Source organism: Solanum dulcamara, chromosome 12, assembly GCF_947179165.1.
Source record: "Solanum dulcamara chromosome 12, daSolDulc1.2, whole genome shotgun sequence".
NCBI lineage: Eukaryota > Viridiplantae > Streptophyta > Magnoliopsida > Solanales > Solanaceae > Solanum > Solanum dulcamara.
Window position 1 is genome coordinate 16953588 of NC_077248.1, and position 26006 is coordinate 16979593.

Below are 26006 nucleotides of genomic sequence, written 5' to 3' on the forward strand. Positions count from 1 at the left end.
GCAAAGTGATATATTACAACCTACGTAACTAGATACAAATCCTCTTCACCCCTATGCTTGCAACACCCTATCATAAGACTTCGAGCCTAAGCAATATGACTATTGCCCACTACCCCAACTCACTCTAGTTGACGTAGACTTTCAACACTTCAATCAAGGCTAACTCTAGCAATGACTCGGAAACTAAGCAATAGGACTATTTTCCACTACACAACCACCCCTAGGTTAATGTAGACTTTTCTAACTACTTTAATGCTAACTCTAGCAAAGAAGACACAATGACACAATACAAAGAGAAATAATCAATATTCCTTTATATGATAGGAGCTGATTTTACAATATTTAGCACACAAGACTCAACATTACAATAAATCAACAACCTAAAAACTATTCTTCAATAGTAGCTCGATCAGGGCCCCTGCTTTGAGGAAGCATTCTTTCTTTTGAGCACACACTGTCGTTTCCTTTTGCTTTGTAAATGTGATATGTGAAAACTAAGTTGTCTTATGTCCTAAGGATAGTATTTAGCATATGGACGAAACAACCTAGTACCTTCTGATTGGTTGGACATCTCTGTCCTTCAGCTGCTGCCCACCAACCACAGCAGGTGGTGACAACTTTTACAGCTGGTCACATCATTCATGGGACCAGGTCCCCGATCAGGTCCCATGATTTGTAGTCTCTTCTGATTTGCCTATCTACCTGGGCAGCTTTACAGCTGTAGTCCACTTTCTCGTTCAGGACAAACGTTACTCATGGGATCAAGTCCCTCTACCAGGTCGTATGATTTGTTAATACATCAAAACCTGAATATAACAACCTCTTTTCTAATCCTTCCATTGCATACTTGCAAATTGAGCCAATTTAAGCACAACATTATTGTGTGTCAAGCGGGGGGAAAATGCAAGAAAAGAAAAAGGGTGAAAACAAAAAAAGAAAAGGAAACCAAGTTGTCATTTCCCATTGGAAACCTAAAGAGCATATCCTCACATCTTGTGCGTAAAGACCAATACCCAATTACTCTACCAATATAAATCTCGTTTGGCAAGCAACCCGCACGATATAAAAACCGTAAAAAGGGAAATCCCCATCGTCCGCCATCAACAATCAACTACCCCTTTTCTGTCTCCTTCAATCTCTCTTTTCGCCGTCATTTCTGAAAGTTTGACCTTTCATACTTTGTTCAAAATATTGTTAGAAATCGATGCAGCTTAGTCCAGTTTTTTGTTGAAAAAATCAAAAGGTTTGTAGATTTTGAGAAATTAATGGCTGTTGCGAGACGTGTGGTTCAATTAGGTGCTAATTGTGGGATTAGATTTTCCAAATCTCAAGGGGTTAATGCATCTAAAGTTTCTGCTGCTTTGTTGATTGATAGATCACAATCCAACGTTGGTGGTTCAGTTAATTTTTACTGTTCTGAGCCCTATAAATCGTCTGTTAACAAGTTTGATTATAGGCAAATCTCACAGCTCGCTAAACCTAATGGAAAGCGTGCGTTTCTCGTCGATACATTAGCTCTGGTAATTATTATTTCTTCATCCTCCTCTTTATTGATTTATTTCTCATATGTTTTGTTGTATTGTAGTGAAATTATCCCAAAAGAGGAATGCTTCATCTTCCTGCCAAAGATGACTTGAATTTGGATCTTTATCTGTTTGATGTTGTTCCTTTTAATCATAATGAAAGTAGTTCTTTTATAATTCCATAAACCAATACCTTCAAAATAAAGCTCAAAAACAAATAGAAAAGCAACTAAACTTTGCTCTTTTTGAGTTTGTGTATTTGGCTATTTGCTTCTATCCATTTCGTCGTAAACTAGGATACTTTTCAAGGCTAGAGCCTCTCCTGATTTGTTATCGTTGATATGAATTATAGTTATTTCGAGATCTGGTTTGCTGACAGGTTAGGAGATTAGAAGCACGAGGTGTACCATCAGAACAGGCAGAAGCAATAACATCTGCTATCACTGAAGTTTTGAATGACAGCTTGGAAAATGTAGCTCATTCTTTTGTTTCCCGAGCTGAAATGCAGAAAGTAAGACTTTACTCAAGATCTTATGTTGTGAACAATGTGCCCATCTTCACTATGCTGAATAATTATTGTGTATTTTTGCCTATGTAGTCTGAGATGATTCAAGAAGCCAACCTTTCCAAGTTTAAGTCTGAAGTACAAAGCTCTCAGGTACAAAATTGTCATGAAGCTCTCTTAGTGGTGCATATTGGTATTCTAAAAAGTCTTCAGCTGTGCGTCTAACTATTCTCTTTGTCTTGTGCTAGGGGTAGGGGTAATGTATTTCTTCTGCTTGTAGAATATTAGCTTGCCACTAGTCACATCTTCTATAAGTGATTTTCTCTGCCTAGATAAATGGGTTAGCTAGCTTTGTACACTGTTGTTGTATGTAGTCCCTGAACATATTCAAGCTGTTGTTGTTCCCAGTTATTTTTCAACATAATGAAACAAAAAAGCATATTCAAGCTGTTGTTAAGACCTATATTGCTTAGCCATCCTCTGGTGCTTTGACTTTTATTAATGAGTTTGTAGATGGGGTCGTGATAATGCATATCAGTGATATTTTTCTTCAGTGATGTGTAACTGTAAGGTAGATAACTTCAGTAGGAAAATCTGTGAGTTGCGACAGAATATGAAATTGTTGTTGAATTCATGATAGTTAATTGTCAAAAACAACAAAGAAAACTACCTTGCATCTTCTTGATGCCATGAATGGAATCAATAACTTCATCTAAAAAAGAAAAGAAACAGAAGATGAAATTGAGGTCGGTGCATGGTGCAAAAAACGTGGCATTGAGGGGAAGAGGATAAGCTATGTATTTAAAAAAATCTAAGGTCCTTTGGGTCTTTAAGCACAAATAAAGCTTGAGCTTTAATGAAAAAAGGCGCAAATGAAGAAAAACCACAAATATGTATGTGTAATCCAAGATTAATACACATAAGCATACAACAACAAACTCCTTGCCAGCTAAAGTAAGGGGTTTGCCTTCTGGGTCGAACTCTTCGCATTGGGCTTTTCTAGTGTGGGTTACCTCTCCTGTGTGATTTGCGAGGTATTGCATACGAGCGGGGCTTTTACCCTGTGTGCACCCAAAGGATTGCGGCTGCGGGTTTTCCTTCTCGTAAAAAAGAAAAGAACAACATACCCAGAGAAATCTCACAAGTGGCGTTTGAAATTAATAATCATAAGCATGAATAACAAATATATGGAGAAAGAACTTGCAAAAGATTTTGATAAAGTGAAATATCAACTGTTTAGTGTCACATTTCAGTATTGCACTCATTGGCAAGGAAAATAATGTCTTGGAGCCTTGATGACAACACTTCAGTGCCTATAAAGCAAGGTGAAGTTCTCACATGTTTTGTGCCTCGCTTCAGGGCTTAAGTGTGCCTTTGACAACACTGCATATGACGAGTATAATGGTTAATTCTTCTAGCTCCCCATCAGGATGTAAGGGGAGATTTTATGTTATTGTATTGGGTTTGATCTGCCTTGACTTCTAAAGTAAATTCACCTGATTGGTTTTACTCTAATCCTGTACTTCTCTTCGTAGATTCTTTTTGGAATTTCTTTCCTTTGGGTGGGGGAGAGGGGAGGTGGATGGATGGTTGGTTGACAGACAAAATGCACCTTTGATCTATGGATTAAGTATTACTAGTCTAGTATAGTTGGGGCTTGACTGGATTATGGTTCTCTTACCCTTTTTTCGAGGCAAGTAATAGTTCTATTTAATAAAAACTTAGCCACTCCCAAAAAAGGTGCTAAGGTGGAAACTTTACAAGCACCGAAAGTGTGCTTGTACCCCTACCCAGAACCCTATACAATTATACATGGCCAATTTAATATACTAACTCTCCTACTCCCCCCCCCCATATTTCGTTTACACCAAAAAAGGAACAAGCTAAGACAATGCATTCTAATTTTCTTGATGGAATTGCTATTAGCTTTAAAATGTCTGCCATTCCTCTCTTTCCACACTGTCCACCAAATGCAAGCAGGAATGATCTTCCACCAATCCTCCTCCCCGCCTCTATTCCCAATACTCCACCAATTGTTCAGCAATGCCAAAGTAGAACTAGGTATTACCTAAGTTATTTCCAAAATACAAAAGAACACGTGCCACATATTTATAGTTGCCCTGCAGTTTAGGAATAAGTGTTCATTATTTTCACCCTCATGTTCACATAAAAGACATCTTGAACAAATCTGAAGACTTCTTCTTTGTAGCTTATCTTGAGTTAGGCATGCTTTTCATAGGTTCTCTTATCATTTCTTGCAGCATTTATTGTTCATGAAGATTTTTTACTTTCATTTGCCCAGCTAAATAAGGAACCTCATTGACCCAATGATCCAATTTTTTCTTAAAAAACTTTTGTTAATTCACATGCCTAAGTATTGCCCGACCTTTGCATTTCTTGATCTCCGTTATTAGGCCATAATAATTCAAATCAGCTGGTGCTAAAATCTCTACGGCCTGCCGAGCAGCATCCACCCCTTGCGATCCATTCCATACCGAGCGTGACGTCTACGAGCTCCTCACCTCGTTCATCGTCACTCATCTCCGTGGCCGAGGGTGAGTAGGATGTTAGGGCCTTCGCTTGGTGTAGGCTCGAGCGACACTTCCTCATTCTTCTCAGAGTGCTTCCTTCCCTTGCGGGTCTTCTTGCCAACATCTTGCTTGATGTTGGTGGCGGTAGTGGCGTTGATGTCTTCCTCACTTGCCATATCCCTTAGTAGAACCTCGCTCTGATAGCTTCATATCGTTTTTTTAATATTTTATTTCTTGTTTTTAGATCCAGTTTTCATCGGGAGAATTCTTTTTTTTAGTTCAAGGAAGGTGTGCAATTTAGATTCGCTAGACCCGTCGTTCCTTCTCCGGCGAAGCCTCCAGCGAATTTCTTCTTTATTGTCAAGTATTATCTCATTTCTTGAATTATCTGGATTTATTTGTTATCAGTTTTTCACTTTGTAGTTTATAGCATTTTAGTGGCTTTGGTTACTGATGGTGGACTAGAGTCATGTTCTCAATTGGGGTTGAAGGCGAGGGAAAATAGTGGTAAGAGGGAGATGGGTTTTCGTAAGTTGAGAGTAGGATCGTGGAACATAGGGTCGTTTACAGAGAAGTCCATAGAACTAGTGAAGAGTCTTAAGAGGAGAAAAGTTAATATAACTTATGTCCAGGAGACTAGATGTGTAGGTTTCAAAGCTCGGAATGTGAACGGATTTAAATTATGGTACTCAGGAGGCTCAAGAGAAAGTAGTGGTATTCTAGTAGACGCGGATCTTAGGGAGTATGTGGTAGAGGTAAAGAGGATCAGTGTTTAGTAAGCTAGTTATAGGCAAGTTTATTGTGAATGTTGTTAGTGCGTATGCATCTCATGTGGGCCTGGATGAAGAAGTCAAAAGGCTTTTTTGGGAGGGTTTGGATGAGGTAGTGATAGGTATACTGAGTACCGAAAAGATTTTCATTGATGGAGATTTCAATGGTCATATCGGTACAACTTCTAATGGTTTTGATGATATCCATATAGGCTTTGATTTTGGGGAAAGGAATGGCGGCGGAGCATCTCTCCTGGAGTTTGCTAAAGCTTTTGAGTTGGTTATTGCTAACTCATGTTTTCTGAAGAGGGATAACCAATTGGTCACCTTTAGTAGCTAGGACTCAAATTGACTACTTACTCTTTCGGAAGGGTGATAGAGGCTTTTGTAAGGATTGCAAGGTTTTTCGAGTGAATATTACTACCCAACATAAGCTTTTGGTGATGGATTTGGAGATTAAGAGGGATAGGAGAAAAAAGATCCTTTATAACCGACCGAGGATTAGGTGGGGGCCCCAACTCCTGCTCTTTCTCGAGAGATAGGGGAGAAGTTAAATGGTTTAGGCGCCTAGAGTAGTAGCGGGGATGTGAACAACATGTGTGACATGACAGCTAGTTGCATTAGAAAAACAGCTATCGAAGTTCTAGGGGTATCAAGAGGAATCTTTGGTAGTCGTCAAGGGAATTGGTGGTGGAATGGAGAAGTACAAGGCAAAGTAAAAGCCAAGAAGGTTGCCTATACGGAGTGGTTGGAGTACGTGGATGAGGAAGAGAAGAGTAGGCTTAAAGATATCTATAAGAAGGCAAAGACGAAAATGAAGTCGGCGGTCACTGGTGCTAAGACGACAACTTTTGAATGCTTATATGTCGAGTTAGGCTCGCCAAAGCGAGAGAGAAAATCCCGCGACCTGGATCTAGTAAAGTGCATCAAGAATGAGGAAGGTGAAGTGTTAGTAGATGAGACCTCTATCAAGCAAAGGTGGCAAGCTTACTTCCACATACTCTTAAATGAAAAAGGAGACAGAGACATTGTACTGGGTGATTTGGCGTACTGTCATAGTCTTCGAGACTTTAGGTACTGCAGGTGTTTTAGGGTTGAAGAGGTTAAACATGCTATTAGCAGGATGAGGAGGGAGAGAGCGATCGGACTCGATGAGATTCCGGTTGACTTTGGAAGAGCACTGACAAGGTAGGTTTGGAGTGATTGACTAAGTTGTTTAATGTTATTTTTAAGACTGCTAAGATGCCTGATGAAAGGAGGTGGAGTACTATGGTTCCATTGTACAAGAATAAGGGTGATATCCAAAACTGTAATAGTTACAGGGGTATCAAGTTGCTAAGCCACATTATGAAGATTTGGGAGAGAATGGTGGCGAGATGAGGGTGAGGAGAGGAGTGTCAATCTCAGAGAACCAGTTCGGATTCATGCCGGGGCGGTTGACTACTAAAGCAATCCATCTTATGCGGAGATTGGTGGAGAAATTTAGAGAAAGAAAAAGGGATCTCCATATGGTGTTCATTGACCTTGAAAAGGCTTATGACAAAGTTCCGAGGGATGTTTTCTGGAGGTGTCTGGAGGCTAAAGGTGTCCCGATAGTGTATATTAGGGCGATAAATGACATGTATGCTGGAGCTAAGACTCGGGTTAGGACGGTGGGAGATGACTTAGAGCATTTTCCTGTTGAGATGAGACTACATTAGGGATCTGTGCTAAGTCCTTTTCTTTTTGCCTTAGTGATGGATGAGCTGACACGATCTATTCAAGAGGAGGTTCCATGGTGTATTCTATTTGCGGACGATATAGTTCTGATTAATGAGACTCGAGGCAGAGTTAACAATATGTTGGAGGTATGGAGACAAATGCTGGAGTCCAAAGGGTTCGGATTGAGCAGGACCAAAATAGAATACTTAGAGTGCAAATTCAGTGTTGCGATGGATAAAGAGGGCATGGAAGTGAGGCTTGCCACTCAACCTATCCCTAAGATAAAAAGCTTTAAATATCTTGAATCCATCATCTAGAGTAGTGGAGACATCGATGATGATGTCACACACCGCATTGGGGCAGCGTGGATGAAATAGAGGCTTGCCTCTGGAGTCCTGTGTGATAAGAAAGTATCACCTAAATTTAAAGGTAGGTTTTATAGAATGGTGGTTAGATCAGCGTTGTTATATAGAGTGGAGTGTTGGCCAGTAAAGAACTCTCATATTCAGAAGATGCATGTGATGGAGATGTGGACGTTGAGATGGATGTGTGGATACACTAGGAGTGATAACATCAGGAATGAGGTTATTCGGGAGAAGGTGGGAGTGGTATCTATGGCAGACAAGATGAGAGAAGCGAAACTGAGATGGTTTGGGCATGTGCAGAGGAAGGGTGTCGACGCCCGAGTTAGGAGGTGCTAGCGGTTGGATTTGGGGATTATGTGGAGGGATAGAGGTAGACCGAAAAAGTATTGGAGAGAGGTGATTAGACATGATATGACGTTACTCCATATCACCGAGGACATGACCTTAGATAGAAAGGAGTGGAGTTCACGGATTAGGGTAGAAGGCTAGTAGGAATAGATTGGTGTCTGGCCGTGTGCCGGTTTAGGGTGGTCGTAGATTTAGGCGTGCGTGCCTTTTTTTAGTTATGTTGTTACTGTCTTTGATTATCACATTAATCACATTGTTTTGCTATCATTATTGTTCTTGTTATTGCTCTTGGTCTGTAAAATTTGCATCGCTTTTTGTTTTTTTGTGCCAATATGATATATATAGTGTTTTTTTCTTTTACTTGGGACTGTGACTTTCGGAAACCACTTTTCTATCTCAATGAGTTAGTATTAAGGTCTGCGTACATTTTACCCTCCCCAGACCCCACTTGTGGGATTTCACTGGGTATGTTGTTGTTGTTGATGCTAAAATTGTTAATGCTTAGTGAAATAGTACCGCTAATTGCTTGAATATTTTCAAATGCCCTTCTGGTTAGAGTGGATGAGAGTTTCTTCCAAATTTTACATTTATAGGTTGAAATATTACAATTTCAAAAGGCAATTAAGTTGAGCAATCATCACCTTGTGTTGGATTATCAAAGTATTCATTACACTTACAGTATGCACCAAATTCCTGTCAGGAATGAGGTTGTGCTTGAAATTGATTGAAAATGGACACATTTCTCATTTTCACAAGCTAGGCCTAAATCATATAAACGTTTGTTTCTTCCACAAGTAAAATCCCATAAGGAGTAAGAGACTCTAATTAAATATAGGTTTTTTGAAGTCTGTTTTTTTTGATGATTTACGGAAGAAAATTTAGTGTGCAACATTCCATAACATCCTACAGTTTCGTCAGTGTTCGCTTAAAAAAGACAGAGACTCTATCATCAGAGATCATTTTTCTTTTAATTGAGGAGGTTGTTCCCTTTCATTCAAGATTCAACATCAAGCAGATTCATATGGGTGTCTGGAGATGGAGACACCAAATCAGTATATCATATTGCAGATGAAGAGCATTGTATTTGGCTATACTTCCGTTTAATTTGAACTGTAATATGGACTCATTTCTCTTAGTAATGATCTTGTTCAGTTCTTGGAAGAGGATAAATATTTCAGCTTCTTGAAACAGTGTATAGAGCAATCTAATGCCCTTCAATCAGAGTGCCACTCTGAGTACCACGCCCTTCAGAGTTCTATTCAAGATTATCAAGGAAAGGTAAGTGCATGCAAGCAGAGAACAACAGAAGCACAATCTGAAGCTGCTGCAGATGGTGAAATAGATAGGTTGCAGAAAGAGTTGGACCAGGAGATCTAGAGAGTAGAACTTAAGAGTTATAACCGATGAGATCAATGATTTAGATCGTCAAAGAGTCTCTATTGAGGAGCAAAGGCAATTGCTCCAGAAACTTGAGCAAGATCAGCTTCAAGCAGAGATGAAACTATCATTGTATGCCCCAGTTACAAGTATCATCTCGGACTTGGATGATCAATCAAAAATATCAGGCCATACTGTGGAGAGAGATAAGAAGGTGGTTGGAAATTTCGAGTTTGATCCATCAAAGCTGACTGCCTTTGACACTTGTAACAGCATCTGGAAGATGATTAATTTTGTAAGAAGCAGCATTGCTCAGGGGAGGAGGCTTAGTTATCACTTGGATTTTAGAGTACCGTATCACGTTGGCTGATCAGTTTAATCTGATCATATATCTCATATGTCCAACAACAACCAAAAAAAGAACTGTAATACAGATCAACAATGGTTATTCTACTTTAAGACATGATATGATCCTAATCCGGTTTTATAAAGAAGCAATGACTAACAGAAAAAAAAAGATGAAAATTGTCAAATCAAATGAACAAGTTGGGTCAGCTGGATCTTTCTAGTAATTATTAGTTTATCAACCAAGTCTTAAATTTAAAACTAGTTGGTTGTGAAGGGAGCTTTGGCTCAGCTCTGATAGCTGCATATCCCTTAGAAGAGGAGTTGCAACCTCAATGTTTTGAGGGATCAAAAGGATTACAGCCTAAAAAGCTAGTTGGCCACACTAGATAATGATGACGCAAGTATTTAGAATTTTGATTTGTGGTCAATGAGTCAAATTGATTGCTTGATTTGAGACAACTTTTTCAAAGATATCACAGCAGTTCTTTTTACTTCGTTTACCAGGAAACATCTTTTAGGAGCAATCAACTTATTACTTTGACTAATCCAGGATGCTGGAAATCATCAACGCAAGACTAATTTTCTTTCTGATAGACACTACTTCAAAACTTTTTAAAAGTGAGATAAGTGTTACTGCTAGCATATATGGCAATTATGATGGCTTGGGCGAAATTTCAACCTTGCCTATATGACAATATTGTGTTCAACACAGTTTGAGACAGATAGGAGAACAGATGTCAATTTTAATTTGCTCTTGCATGGATCTCTAACCCTTTCTCGAAATTTCCTTAAGATTGAGTGCTCAAGGAGGAAATTTACTTCAAACTCAGTATGTTGGTCTGATGATTTTTGCATTATGGTTGTAATGTTGTACTTATATATGTTTTTGTTCTACCCCTGAATGAGCATTGGTTTGAGTTTGACATATGGAATTCATACTGATTAAATAATTTTTGTTGCAGGAACATCATTTTTCTCTGCTGCAACGTGAACTTGAAAAGCTTCGGAATGACATTGAAAAAATGCGTAGTGAACTTAGGTACAATTGAATTGTCAAAAAAATGATTCTTACTTTTGAGTGCCAGTTTCATTAACCAATATTATTTGTTCATGCAGGTATGAGGTTGACAAGCTTACAGCTGGCCAACGGTTGGATTTAAATCTTGAAAGAGGGTAAGGCTTGAAGAGTGTTAGATGTTAGTGAATGATTAGATTGTTCATTTTCAACTCCTTGATGATTGATTGTGGACTGTGGTCATTCTAAATTGTGTAGACGCATCCGTGATGAGCTTGCCAATCAAAATGCAGAAACTACAAATCTTACAAATAAGCTTGATCGAGTAAGTGTTGGCTCTTGTATATTTTGAGCGTGAACGTTCTTTAAACTCAATGCATCTTGTTAATATCTTTTCTTTTTCTCATGCTTGATCCATGTATAGGAAATTCATGCATTGAGGGCGCAAATTGAAGCTGCAAAATATGAAGTGATTAAATACTGTATAGGTACTCTTGTCTCTATCTCGGCTGTTGGTCTTGCAGTGCTACGGTTATATACCTAAGATATTGCAGAAGACATTTGTTGCTGAATTTTTAAACAAGCACGGGTGCCCAGATGTTGACAGTATTCTTTTAAGAAGCTTGAATAGAAATCAACCACAATGTCAAACCGCTGTAATATTCACAACTTGGTAGATAGGCTAACAATTGTATTCATTTTCTTTCAAGCTTGTTCATTTGTTCAGATTTAAGTAGCTCACCACATATTCAATGTTTGCTATGGCAATATTTCAAAATTTGGGATGTTGATATAATCTTTCTGCTGCCTTAGTCGTTTTCAACATGTTTTCCCTTGTGCAATAATGTTGATTGACTGTGTGTTCTCTTGTTGAGGTTATAACAGCTTGTGTAGTAGAAAAGCCATTTTTAGTAGACTTTCAAATGACAATATTGTTTACCCCTTTTCACTTGTTGCAAACTTGTACTACAACGGGCTGTGTAGCTGTTGAAATGATCATATCTGAATGGCAATTATTCTTGGTGGTAGACCTGATAACAATGGGCGGATAATAAATACTAATTCAATTGAAGAGTTAGTCAGGTATACTGGGTGTTAAAATATTCAACAAATGTAACGTACACAGAAATTTATCCCAAAGGATTTTACCCAAAACAAATGGAACAAGCCCCAAAACATGAATATATATATATATTCAAGCACATCTATGATACATCAACTATAATTAATCTCCAAATTCTCTATCTATTCTCTCGTATTACAATGGTGATTTTTCATACCAACAGCGCCAAGATGAGGTTGAACACCATCAACCATCAAGATATTGGAAAACCGTTCTGCGCCAAGTTAGTATTGAAATTGATTTGCTAAAGCCATTAATCAACAATGTGTGGGTTGGTGATGAAGATGAAGACGCACCACTTAAAGGCTTTGTTCATAAACTTGAGTATGAGTAGAAGATTGGGGCATAACACTGCCAACTGTAGAGTGCTAAAAGAGACCGGATGAGATAAGAGAGAAAAGGACCAAAGAAGAAGCTGTCACTCATCAAAAGAATAATGCCAATATCACAGACAAGTTAGGCAAACATAAAATGAATGAAAGGGGAAAGGATTGGACTTATCGATTATCAATTTATATAAAATATTAAGATATTAACTTATCAGTTATTGTTCGTCATCGGTTTGGTTATTGGTTTAACCATTAACATTTGACACAAAAAAATCTTTAAAAATCACTTATAAACAAGGTGACAAATCAAATGAACCATATATATGAGTTGAAAAATTACATCTTGCTCAAAAACAAACACTTGTAGGATAATCGAGAGTTTGAGATAATTAGAAATATAAGTATGTTGAAACTAAAACCTAGGTTAAAGACTTTATATACTGAATGTTAATATAATTTATTAATTTACTATCAGATTATCAATTAACCCATTAACTAACTTGGTCTTGCTTTGGGTAACTAAACTTCGCTTCCATGGGGAGGAGGGAGCGTATCCCTTCCCAGAAGGTTCTAATGGCTCAGGAATCACAGGCAGCAGCTCAAAAAGGCCGGAAATCAAACCAGATAGCAGTGGAAGGACCATCTTCAGCAGTGCATGCAGCGAGATCTAATGTAACAATAAAATTAGGGAACGGAGGATCAAATCTAGGGCAGGAAATAGATTCAGCTAAAGGAATTATCAGTGAGGAACCAACAGATTCGCCAATTGAAATTCAAGGTACCGGGCGAGAAGCAACTGAGAGAGGAATAGTTAAGGAAACACAGAGATTAGCTGCACAAGTCTGGGAGGAAATTGTGGAAACACAACCAAGGCTCAGCCAAGTTGATTTAGCAAGTAGCGGGAAGAAATCTTGGGCGGATCAAGTGGAGAGGAGAAAGAACCAGTGAAGGTACGCAACTCTGTGTGGGATAATTTTGATATTACTAAGGTGTCAAATGCTGGGTATAAGTTAGAGTATATGGCTCCGGTTATGAATGGGTAGTCACAGGAGGTTGAAATTAAAGTCGATGATATTAGCTCAGAAATAGAGTATTGGCGTTCTGCAATAGTGTGCTATGTACTGGGGGCTCACCTTCCTTTTGAAGTTATAAGAGGCTATATAAAGAGGCTATGGGGCAAGCATGGAATTAGTAAAGTAGCTATGTTGAAGAATGGAGTGATTCTTGAGAGGTTTGATACAGTAGTTGGAAAGGATGAGGTGATCCAAGGAGGAATATATCATTTTGATAATAAGCCCTTCATAGTGAAGGCATGAAATCCTGACATGGAGTTCACAAGGGATAAGCTCTACACAGTCCCTATATGGATCAGGTTCCAAGGGCTTGATTTCAAGTATTGGAGTCCTAAAGCTTTGAGCAAATTAGGGAGTATGGTGGGGAAGCCGATGATGGTAGATAACAATACTAAGAAGAAGAATGGATTGAACTTTGCTCGACTACTTGTGGAGGTAGGGATGGATACTAAACTACCTGAACTCATAGTGTTTAAATACGAGAGGGGTCATGTAGTTGAGAAGAAAGTTATATATGACTGGAAACCAACATTATGCACTTATTGCCATAAGTATGGGCATGGAGTGGATATATGTAGGAAGAAAAAGATGGGTGCCACTGGAGGAAATGTAACAAAAGGGAGAACTGAAAGAAAGGGGGTAAACAATGATGAGGGGACTTTAAAAGGACATGGGACTCAACTAGTGCAGATCCAAGATAGAGCTTCCAGACCAGGGAGTAGTCAGACACAAGTGACACCAATAAGGCACAATGAAGAGATGGTATGGGTAACACCACAAAAAACAGGTAAGAGTCAGAAAATAGAAGTTCAGCAAGGGCATCAACAACTACAAAATTCCAATTCCTTTCAGGTTTTGGGAGGCAGTGGGGGAAATATTAACCATAATAAGAGATTGAACACATTGGGACAAGTTGGAAATGTTGGTAATGAATCCATACCTATTATGGGGATGGTTAACATGTTAAGTTGGAACGTCAGAGGGCTGAATAGCCCTAATAAGCAAAAGGAGGTGAAGCTCCTTTGCAGTGAAGAACAAGTTGGTCTAATTGGACTGTTAGAAACAAAGATAAAAAACAACAAGATTGAATAAGTTGCTGATAAATTGTTTGGAGGATGGAGTTACACTACAAATTTAATGGAGCATTATAATGGAAGAATATGGATTACATGGAGGCCAGACTATTACAAAGTGACCCCAATAGATAAGACAGCCCAATATATCACTTGCGAGGTTTTTTACATTCCACTACAATTGACATATGTAATTACTTTTGTGTATGCCTTTAATACAAAGGAGGAGAGGTGAGTGCTTTGGAGTAACTTAATGACTTATCAAAGAGGTTTTCAAATGCCATGGATGATCCTAGATGATTTTAATTTAGTCCTGAGGGCAGAAGACAGAATAGGGAGCAATCCTATAACATGGGCAGATGTGGTGGATTTCCGCACATGTATTGACAAGTGTGAATTGATTGAACTTCCGCATGCTGGCAGTAAGTATACATGGAATGACAAGGGTAGTAATCCAAGGATTTTCTCGAAAATAGATTGGATCTTCATAAACAATATGTGGCTGGATAGTATGCCTTCTTGTAGAGCCATTTTCCTGCCTGAAGGTATCAGTGATCATTATCCAGATAAAATAACATGGGTAGCAGAGGGACCAAGGGAGAAGAAGCAGTTCCATTATTGAAATGTGTGGGCTCAACATCTAAATTTTACTAGAGTGGTTAAGGAAGTGTGGAGAGAGTATATAGAGGGGTGCAAGATGTTCCAAATAGTAAAGAAGCTGAAACTAATGAAGCAGAAACTTAAGAAATTTAACTCTCAACATTTCAGGAATATTATCTCAGAAGCAAGTGAGGATAGAATAGCATTAAAAGAAGTACAGGGGAGACTACAAGCTGTCCCTTCTAATGTGCAAATCCAAATGGAAGAAAATACAGTATACCAAAAGTATAGGAGATCTTCTTATATAGCTGAGATGTACTTGCAACAGAAAAGTAAGGCTACATGGATCAGACTAGGTGATGACAACACAAAGTATTTCCATTCAGTCATTAAGCATAGGAAACTACGGCAGGCCACCACTCAACGAAAGGATGATCAAAGTAAATGGCAAACTGACCCTACAAGTATAGCTAACATATTTGTTAAGTACTACACTGAGCTTTTGGGCACTAGCACTGATAGTAGGAGCAGAGCTTCAATAAGGGTTATTCAAAATGGTCCTTGCTTGACTACAGAACACAAGCTGGAGTTATTGAGACCATTCTCTGAGAAGGAGGTAAAAGAAGCAATGTTCAAAATAGATAGCAACAAAAGTCCTGGGCCTGATGGGTTTGGTAGTGGTTTCTTTAAAGCAGCTTGGCCAATTATAGGGGAGGATATCACAAAAGCTATATTGGAATTTTTTCAGAATGGGAGGTTATTGAAGCAACTGAATACCACTATCATTGCACTTATACCTAAAGTGGCCAATCCAGAATATGCCAGTCAATATAGACCCATTTCATGTTGCAATGTAATTTACAAATGTATTTCGAAATTATTATGCACTAGATTGCAGGTAGCAGTGGCACATCTGGTGGCTGAGAACCAAGCAGCGTTTGTACAAGGGCGATCTATGGTGCATAATGTGTTGATTTGTCATGATTTGTTAAGGCACTATAACAGGAAATCAACATCTCCCAGGTGTTTGATGAAAATAGACTAGAAAAAGGCATACGATATGGTGAACTGGAAGTTTTTGTAGGAAATTATGGAGGGGTATGGCTTTCCAGCTCAGTTTTTCCAATAGATGCTCACATGTGTTACAACTCCCAAGTTCTCAGTGAAAGTTAATGGACAAAGTTATGGCTTTTTTAAAGGAAAAAGAGGCTTAAGACAGGGCGACCCTGCATCACCACTTCTGTTTGTACTTGTGATGGAATATTTGTCCAGAACATTGAGGACTATGAGCATGTTGCCTGATTTTAGAGTTCATCCTATGTGTAAGGGGCTAAAACTCACACACTTAATATTTGCAGATGGTGAGGCTGTGAATAGAGTAATGGAGGCTCTTTCATACTTTAGTAATGTATCTGGATTAGTTTCCAACATGGAGAAATCGAGTATTTTTGTAGCCAGAGTGACAGGTCAGGTGAAAAACCAATTCACAGCTTTTGGGGATCAGTTTTTGTTCTCCCACAATGTATAGCAAAAATGGTAGATAAAAGATGTAGAGAGTACTTATGGGGTGGGTATGAGGTTAAGAAGAAAGTGCCATTAGTATCATGGAGTACAGTGTGTCTACCTAAGAAATTTGGAGGGCTGAATATCAAGGAATGCAACTTATGGAATCTTGCATCTGTTGGTAAGTTGCTTTGGCAATTAATTGTTAATAAGGATCCCTTATGGGTTAAGTGGGTGCATGGTGTGTATATGAAAGAAGGACTGGATATCTGGACACATAAGGCCCCTGTAGATAGTAGTTGGTGTTGGAGAAAGATCCATTCCGTGAAAGCAAGACAGATACAAACTTACTAGAGGAGGTGAATACTCAATTACGAGAAGCTATATAGATTTCAAAGGGTACCACTGCAGATCAATCATTGCTGAATGTATTTGGAGTGCAGTGACTCAACCTAAACATAGAGTTATCCTATGGCTAGCTGTCCAAGATAGATTGCTAACTAAGGAAAGAATGGTGAAGATGAACATCTCAGTGGAGGAAGTTAATTGTTGTTTGTGTGATGCACAGAAGTTAAAGACTTCCAAACATATGTTCAGGGAATGCTCATGGTTCATTGAGGTTAAGAGGGGTGTTGAACAATGGACATGCTTGCCTTTACAGCTAGGGGAGGTGAAAGACATCATGCTGAAAATCAAAAGGAAGAAATGGATGCAGTTTCAGAAACAAGTGGTAGTTGCGACTTGGGGAGCAATGATCTACCATACATGGAGAGCTCGGAACTGGAAAATTTTCAAAGGGGTACATGTGCAGACATATGAGATACACACAAAAATCAAGAGGGAGATTTTAGATAGAATAGACATACTTAGTTCATCAAGAAAAGCTTGTAGATGTAGTGTCTTTTTGCAAAGGCTGAAAGTGTAACTAGTTTGTGTTTTGTTGGAGACTTGAGATGCATCGATGTACTCAAGGGATCTTTAGGTGTATGTTTTTGTTCTCGTAATGGTAATTTTTACATGGTTACCAAAAAAAAACCCAATAACTTTTTTTCCTCTTCAAATTGTTCATCTCAGCTTAATTTTGAATGACCCTAACTCACGAGCCACACAGTCAAGAAAAGAGAGAAACAAAAGAAAGAGAAGCAGTATTTTCAAATCTAACAGAATCAGTTCTTCACGAGTCGAAGAGAAATTTAAAACGAAAGTTCAATGAGAACAAATGATGGAGAAAAATGAAAAGGATTTCATAACTAACTACACAAATGAGATGTGGAAAATCTTATTCTAAAACTATTGAATGAAATTTTAAATCGTTGAAAATACTTGAATCAAGAATGCTAAGTTGATTGAGTTATAATGTTTGATAAAAGTTGGTCTTGGAAATCATACTAGTTGAAGCGGAAATCCAGTTTCCGTATACAACATTAATACGTAATTATACAAAATTATAATTGTTTATACTTATGCAGTTTTTTTTGGTATATATTATTTATACATTCATAGACCAATTTATACCAAGTTATACATCATTTTTCTTGAACAATCTATGTATTAATAGACTTTTCTTGTTGATTTCTCTACCAAATCACAAAGTTGCAACAATTCTTTTAATTTTAATTTTTGATTTATACTCTGTAAAATTTGCAGAAGATTTTTTTTAAAAAAGATTTCAAGTTGTATCCTTTATGGATTTTTTTTCATAGCTAGAATAAGAACATATACAAACATGGAGGAGAAAAATGGGAAATCATCCAACTTTTGCATTTGAATATCTGCAAAAAAAACAAACAAACAAAAACACACACTCACGCACAGAAAATGCTCCTTTTTCCAAACCTAGGCCTTGTTTTTGGCCTATAGATTTCCAAATTTAAAATTGGTCATTCTATATGTATGTGTATGAGTTGTCTGATATGAGTTCTCCCTAAAAAAATACAATAGGGCCTTAACATTTTCATATTACATGTAATAAATAATTAAATCAGGTATGTTATTGTTGTATAATAAATAATTAGACGTTAAATCTATCATATTTGTAAACCAAAAAAATATTTTAAAATGATGAATAAAATAGTTCAATAACGTGAAATTTTAGAACACATTCTTTTGGCAATATTTTCAGTACTTGATTACTACAAAAAAATGTTTCTATATTCATTAAACTCTTCTATCAAATGATAAAATCACTTCTCTTGTGAATGGAACATCAACACAGTTGAACAACATCATGATAATATATATAAGTCTTTTTATCCTCTCAAAGTTGATTCAACCTGCTATTATATTTTACATGATAATACAAAAAAGTAATGCTTCTTACTCCCACTGTTGCAAAAAGAATAACAATCAAACTATTTGGAGAGTCTGTTAGAAAAGTGCATAAGAACTGCAACAGTCCAACTTCTTTGTATCTATCAGAAAAACAGTTATTTACTGTTTAGCAGTTAATTAGTTTCATTCTTATCCCTAATTCTTAGGAGTTAGTTTCTTATTTTCAGTTAACTCTATAAATTAGTCTGGATCTGTAATGAAGTTAGTAGTTTTTCTGCTTTCATCAATATTCTTTTACTGGTTTATCAAATTTATCTTCCACTTGTTTAATAACAAGGAAAATCAGATTTTTATGTTCTTCATTCTTTGAAAACTTACAATTGGTATCAGAGCACTTATTTCTTGAGGGATCTGTGGGTGTTTCATCAAAGTCTGGATTAAAATCAACAAGACAAGTTTATCAATTATGGAGGCAGAATCAAGATTTTCAGTAATGGCACCACCTGTTTTTAATGGTGATAACTATAAGATTTGAGCAGTAAGGATGAAAACTTATCTAGATGCCATGGATATGTGGGAGACAGTTGAAGAGGATTATGAAGTTCCTCCGTTGCATAGAAATCCTACTATGGCCCAGATCAAGAACCATATTGACAAGAAAATCAAAAAAATCATAAAGGCAAAGGCTTGTTTATTTTCAGCAGTATCTTCTTCCATTTCACTCGAATTATGTCTCTAAAGTCAGCTAAAGACATCTAGGATTATCTCAAGGCAGAATATACAAGGGATGAAAGGATCAGAGGTATGCAAGTGCAAAATCTTATAAGAGACTTCGAGATACAGAAGATGAAAGAAACTGAAACCATCAAAGATTACTTTGAAAGGCTCTTGAACATAGAAATCAGGGTAAGATTGCTTGGCTCCGTGTTCAATGATTCACGTATTATTGAAATTTTTTTGGTTACTGTGCCGAAAAGATTTGAAGCAACCATATCTACTTTGGAAAATACTAAGGATCTATCCAAGATCACCTTCGTAGAGTTGTTGAATGCTTTGCAGGCTGAAGAATAACGAAGGGTCATGAGACAAGAAGGAAATATCGAGGGAGCATTGCTTGCCAAGCCTCAAGATGGAGGCAAAAACAGAAAGAAGAAGAACAAAAAGAATGGTGAAGGCATTCCAACGAGTACTACCAAAGGAAAGGTTGGAAACTCAAAGAGAAGTTATCCTCCTTGTAAGCATTGTAACAAGAAAGGCCATCCACCTTACAAATATTGGAGAAGGCTTGATGCTAAATGCAGCCAGCAACTTGGGCATGAAGCTGTCATTTGTAAGAACAATGGTCAGCAACAAGAAGTAGAGGCTCAGATTGTTGATGGAGAGGAGGAAGATCAACTCTTTGTTGCTATATGTTCTTCAAGCAGATCATCGAGTGAGTGTTGGTTGATTGATAGTGGATGCACTAATCACATAACAAATGATATGTGTCTCTTCAAGAAATTAAAGCCCACGACCATTTCTAAAGTTAGAATAGGTAATGGCGACCATCTTCCAGTAAGAGGAAAAGGAAACATTGCTATTTCAAGTCATTTAGGTACTAAAACAATTGTTGATGTGTTTTATGTACCTGACATAGATCAAAACTTGCTTAGTGTTGGTCAATTGATGAAAAAATGCTACAAATTAAATTTTGAAGATAAACATTGCTTGATTAAGGATGCTTCAAATAAAAAAATGTTTAAAGTAAGAATGAGAGGCAAAAGTTTCTCATTAGATCCATTTGAGGAGGAGCATGTGATTTTTTTAGCCAAAGAAATGTTGAAGAAGTATGGCATAAGAGACTCGAACATCACTATGAAGGGTTGCTTAAAATGCAAAAAGCAAATATAGTTAAGGACTTGCCTATTTTAGAAGTAAATTCTTCAAATTGTCTTGCGTGTCAATATGGAAAATAATAGAGACTTCCATTTCCAAAGACAACTCGGAGAGCCTCGAACAAATTGCAACTAATTCATACTCATAGAGCAGGACCTCAAAGGACTCCCTCACTAAAAATATAGTCTTTACTGTTGACACCCAATTTTGGTTCTCTGTGCTCAAAATTAACATATTTAGATTTCTTGATCGTTAAAGAACACAAAAAAATATATAATTTTTTACACATTTTTAGTTTTAATTTTTTTTAATTAATAATTATTCATATTTTAGAATTTTCATGAATTTATTCTCATTTTTTCCCTTTCAATAATTTATGGATAAGCATTCTTAGTTTCGTAAATAATAAGATTTTTATCAATTTATTGTCATCGTAAATTTTAATAGTCACACTATTTTTACAATCATCTTCAAACGTACATAACATAACATTGTAATTTATTCTTTACAACACAATATATCTTCCAAAATATCGATTATATTTTTTATTTTTGTGTTACATATTGATACATCTATTATTTTTTGTAATGACTCGTTAAATCATTTTGAGAATGATTTTTCACTCATAATCAACAATTTAATCAACACAAGATACTAATTTTTTTTTAAATTAACACAGGAAATCAAAGAACTTTTTTTTAATCAATACAGGAAACCAAAGGACTTTTGATTTTTGATTGATTAATTGTTCAAACAACTTGTTTAGGAGTTTAAGATCTCCTTGTTATCTCATCCATGTTGAAAATTAAAATTTCAAACAAAAATTCTTCCAAAACCACTATCTCTATTCTGTACTCTTTTTCTCCCTCATAGACAAACCACTCTCTTCATCTTCTTGAAAGAAAAGGAGACTGCCACATACTCTCTCCTTTGAGAGAACCGTTGCTCTATCTCCCCACTACATCTCGCCCGCGAACCATCACATCCCTCTCTCTCCCCAAAACAGCACCACGAACCCACCGGAGTAACAACAACAAACGGTAACCATGAACTCCATTGAAGCTTCTCCAACCAACAACCACGATGATCCACACCACGGTTCCATTCGCGAGCCGGCGAGTTCAAAGCTCCCACCACCAGACCACCATGTGACACCCCAAAATTTCTTTTGCACAGACTCGAATATTTCTTCACGTGTGGGTAGACTCGGACCGGAGGAATTGTAATTATACACATGAGTTAGGATTAATTCCTAAGTATTTTAAGTGTGTTAGATGTGTTTAGGGGTCATAAGGGATCTCTAACACCAAGTCGAGTCCAAAGAACTCCAATCGACTAAGTTTTCGGACGAGTTAGTATAAGGGTCAACTTCAAACAACCATATCTCCTAGGATATAAAGAACTGGGTGGCCCATGACCTACCAAATTAAAGGTCTTCAAGTCTTCTTTCCAACTCCACCAAGATTGAAATTTGTGGAGTTCGGAGTCAAAAGTTATAGCCATTTTACTACAGAATAGTACAACAGAGATTTTCAGGCCTGGGTTGCAATTGCTGGAAAACTGGGCTTGGCGCCGCAGTGGCGTGATGCACCACTATCGCGCCAGAAACATGCCTTAGTAGTTTGGGCTCTGGCGCGACGTGCCACTATAAGGTGTGCAGGGTTTTCCAAGCCAATTTCCAAAACTCAGAAAATATTGGCCTTGGCGCCGTAAGGGCGCGACGCACCACCATCGCGCCAAGAATGTGCCTCAGTAGTTTGGTCCTTGGCGTGGTGCGCCACTACGAGGTGTGCAGGTTTTAGGCGTAATTAGCCTGGCGCTGCAAGGGCGCGATGCGCCACTATCGCGCCAGGTGTATTTTTGCCTATTTTTCAGAACTTTTAAGAAGGGGCAATTGGGGAATTGTCCCAAATTATATATGTATCACCATAGACCATTTTAGGATCATTTTTCAGCCCCCACTCTCTCTCTAGAAAAGCCCTAGGAGTTTCTCTCTCTCTCTTCTTCTTCTTCTCCATTTCAAACAAAAGAGTCCAAGAGCTTCAAGATTTGAGTCCTCCATTGAAGACCCAACATCAAGGTTTTCTTCAAGTCTTCACTAAGGTATGTAAGGCTAACCTAAAATATGGATTGAGTTCTTCCATATGCCCATAGATGTGTTGGATAGGAGTTGTGAAAGAGTTGAACCTTCTAAGAAGGTTTTCTTGAAAGTTTTCCTAAACTATAGAATGTTTTTAGATACTATTGGTTGATTGATGATTTTAATGATTTGAGTTACTAAATAGTTATCTTTCATATTATTGATTATAAATGTATCTTTGTATATAGATGTTGACGAGATTCTTGAGTTGAGTTTTGTTGAGAGTATGTATTCATGTTTCATTCACATGAACCCAAGATGAGATTTCTTTGGTCATAATTTGTCTTGAGTTGAGGTGGATGGTTTTGTGTATATATGTATTGATTGGAATAAAAAGAATGAATTAGATAGTTAAGAATGTTCCTTTATTTCTATAATTTGAACATAAGACTAAAATGAAGATTTGCGGAGTAGATGTTTGATAATGATGTGATGATAATAGTTGACAATGATGTGATGATAATATTTGATGGTGACGTGAATGATGATGTTTTGATGATGGTGTGAGTGATGATGTGAATAGTGATTATTTAATATGTGTAGAATGATTGATGAAGAGGTATGTTGATGAGGATGTTATGTGATGAAGTGGATTGGAGTCTAATGTGATATGTGAATTGCATAAATTGAGTTGATTGGAGTCTTATGAATATTTTGAAAAAACAAATGATCTTATGAGAAGGAGTTTTAAATAAATTATTTGTGAACCTTTTTGCATAAATCATTTACACGCTATTTTAAGTCTAAGGAATTATTAGTTTCATCTTTGATTTAGAAAGGAGTTTAAGTATGAGTTGAGTATGAGGAGCCTTTAAATGAGTTGAATATTTTTACATTAAAGTATCTATTTTGAGTTTGAGTTGAGGAGTTGAAATTACATTTTTATGTACATAATATTTTCTGCATTCATTGAGTTGAGATTGTATAAATTTTTAAAGAGAAGAGTTTGATGATTTGAGATGAGTCAATTTAAAAGAAGGTCTAATGAGACTTGTCATTATGAGTTAATTGAGTTGAAATGAGAACAGAGTTGATGAGGTGGTAATGTTCCACATAAAACTAGCCGTGAGGGCTTGTTTGAGATGATTGGAGAAGTTTAATGAGCATGGAGTCATGAGAGGAGTATCGAGCACCTAGGCGGGTGAGAGTACAGTCCATACTCGAACCCCAGAAAACTACGCCGCCAACGTAGGTAGGGATGGAACCATTAAAGTCAGATGCTTCCCGTGGGATCGAACCGTTAAAGTTAGATATTTCCCATTTTTATTGTCCTGAAATGATAGGACTTGACTAATCGATGGTATCCATAATTAGGGAGGCGTTCATGCCCTGGCAAGGTATGGACGGACGTGGAAACGACGTCTGATTGTTGTACTATCACTGGCTCATAAGTGATGGTTGTCGGATATGAGAAACTCCCATTTAGGTCTTGATAGTGCTCCGAGTCAGTTGAGTTGAGTGGGTTATGAGTTGGTCCTGTCTAAACTATTTCTTGTTAGACTTAGGACACTTGAGCGAGTTGTTACATATTTATTGAGTTGAGTCCTTTGAGTTGAATTGTAAAACGTCGCATAATTTAATTTGCATATTTACTGAGTTGAGTCCCTTGAGCTGATTGTTGAGTTGAATGTTGAGTAGATTGTATATGGTCGGATTGGAGTAGAGGAATTGTGATTGGATTGAATAGAATGGTATGTGACTAGATTGGATTTGATCATTGAGTTGATTGTTGAGTTGAGTATATGTAATCGGATTGTACATGATTGAAAGGGATCGAATTGTAAATGATTTGATTGAACTGTATTGTGTATGATTGGATTGGACTGTATGGTATATGATTGGTCTTTGTCTAAAAATGTATTATTACTTTAGACTTATGACGCCTTGTTGAGTCTCTCTTATCTTTCTGATTTGAGATATTTGGACCGTTGCTACTCTTCCTTGATGTATGTTTCATTCTGCCATATTACATACTCGTACATTCCACGTACTGACGTCCATTTGGACCTGCATCGTTTCATGATGCAGAGACAGGTTTAAGAGATCGTCAATTAGGAGCATCATTGGGGATCTATTTCACACTCAGCGTATTGATGAGTCCTCCCCTACATCCGGAGGACACCGCTTATATCATTCTTGCATCGAGTTAGCTCTTTTCATTTTGAATTGAGGTAGCCATGAACATGTCATTGGAACCAATTAGATAGTAGTGATAGAGGCTTCATAGACTAGATAGTGAAGGGTCGATTGAGTATTTCTTTCCTTACATTATTCTTGTCAAACTATTTTTAATGAAAAATACTAGAGTTGATTTGTTGGCCCATGACCTTTATTCTTTGAGTTAGATTGATGTTTTGAGTTGCCCGCCAAATATTCTCTTTATTTTTTTTGTCTTCCGCTGATTGAATGAATGAACGGATGTGTGATCAGGCTATGTAGTTCGCTTGGGAGCCAGAAATGGTTTCTGAGTGCCAGTTACGTCTAGGGTACCCTCCCGGGGCGTGACACACCAACTGACCAGATCTAGTAGAAAATCAATGACACCACTGTACAGTCTTCTCAAACTCCCATTTTTGCTTGTTTATGTTTTGGCTAGTGACTGATATTGTTGGAATTTGTTTGTAGTCAAACTCCAACAGCATATATTTGCTCCATTTTATGATGTTCATAGTAGTTAAGGATTGTTTTAATTTTCTTTAATTTTTGTGCTACTATTTTTTTTGATTGTTATCTAATATTTTGTGTTAAAATAATTGATCGTTGCTATGCTATGCTTTGCCATTTTACCCTCTCTGTTAAATTATTATTATATTGTTTATTTGAATTATGCACAAGGGACAAGCAAAGCGTGAAAGAACGGAAAAGATGAAATCAAAAGAAGGAAAAGTTTGCTTCTTTTTTTTTAGTTATTAAATTTTTTTCTTTTGTGAATATCGAAAACTTGGCAACTTTATTTACTTTATTCACTTTTTCTGTTTCTTTAAATAAAATATTTAATACTTTTATTAAGTGTTTTTACAAGTACCCAGTCCAGAGTTGCTTTTCAAGGAAGTTATTTGAATTTAATGAAGTTCAAATATTATTTTTAATTTATTATGGTGTATATTATTGACATAAGGAAAAACTTATGTCGTAAATACTTACATAAAGAAATTTAATTGATTTAACTATTTAATCAGTTAATTCACATTTTTAGACAATATTAAATAATCTTGTTCCTTTAAAATATTTTTCATAATTTATCCTCTCATTGATATTGCAAGTTAAAATTTTTATTTGAGAATACTTTTTTATTGCTATAAAAAAATATTTTTCTTTTCACACATTATAAAAAGTTTTTTTTTATATGGTAAAGTAGTTCCCTTTTTTTCGTATTAATAAAGAGCAATTCTTTTACTATTGCATAAAAACTATATTTTTTATATACATTTATATTGTCTTTCTCATATTTTCATACACTTAGTTAATGATAATATACATTACTTGATGCATAATCTTTTATACATATATTTTTATACAATTTTAGTACATATATT

At 36.9% G+C, this 26006-nt stretch overlaps 1 protein-coding gene across 1 annotated transcript; it reads left to right on the top strand.

Annotated features, from left to right (window-relative positions):
* The first annotated feature begins 962 nt into the window (after window positions 1-962).
* Window positions 963-11306, top strand: LOC129876561 (protein FMP32, mitochondrial-like). The gene is made up of 7 exons (XM_055952019.1): window positions 963-1520; window positions 1903-2034; window positions 2122-2181; window positions 10431-10507; window positions 10585-10641; window positions 10742-10808; window positions 10908-11306. The coding sequence occupies exons 1-7, from the start codon at window positions 1266-1268 to the stop codon at window positions 11025-11027; spliced, it is 768 nt and encodes a 255-aa protein (XP_055807994.1). The 5' UTR covers window positions 963-1265; the 3' UTR covers window positions 11028-11306.
* The last annotated feature ends 14700 nt before the right edge of the window (window positions 11307-26006 follow it).

Excerpts from the sequence above, each read along its gene's own strand:
- LOC129876561 (XM_055952019.1), top strand. The coding sequence starts at position 1,266 with ATGGCTGTTGCGAGACGTGTGGTTCAATTAGGTGCTAATTGTGGGATT. Across the intron at positions 2,182-10,430 it reads CTGAAGTACAAAGCTCTCAG|GAACATCATTTTTCTCTGCT; the intron begins GTACAAAATTGT and ends TTTTTGTTGCAG. Across the intron at positions 10,642-10,741 it reads GATTTAAATCTTGAAAGAGG|ACGCATCCGTGATGAGCTTG; the intron begins GTAAGGCTTGAA and ends TAAATTGTGTAG.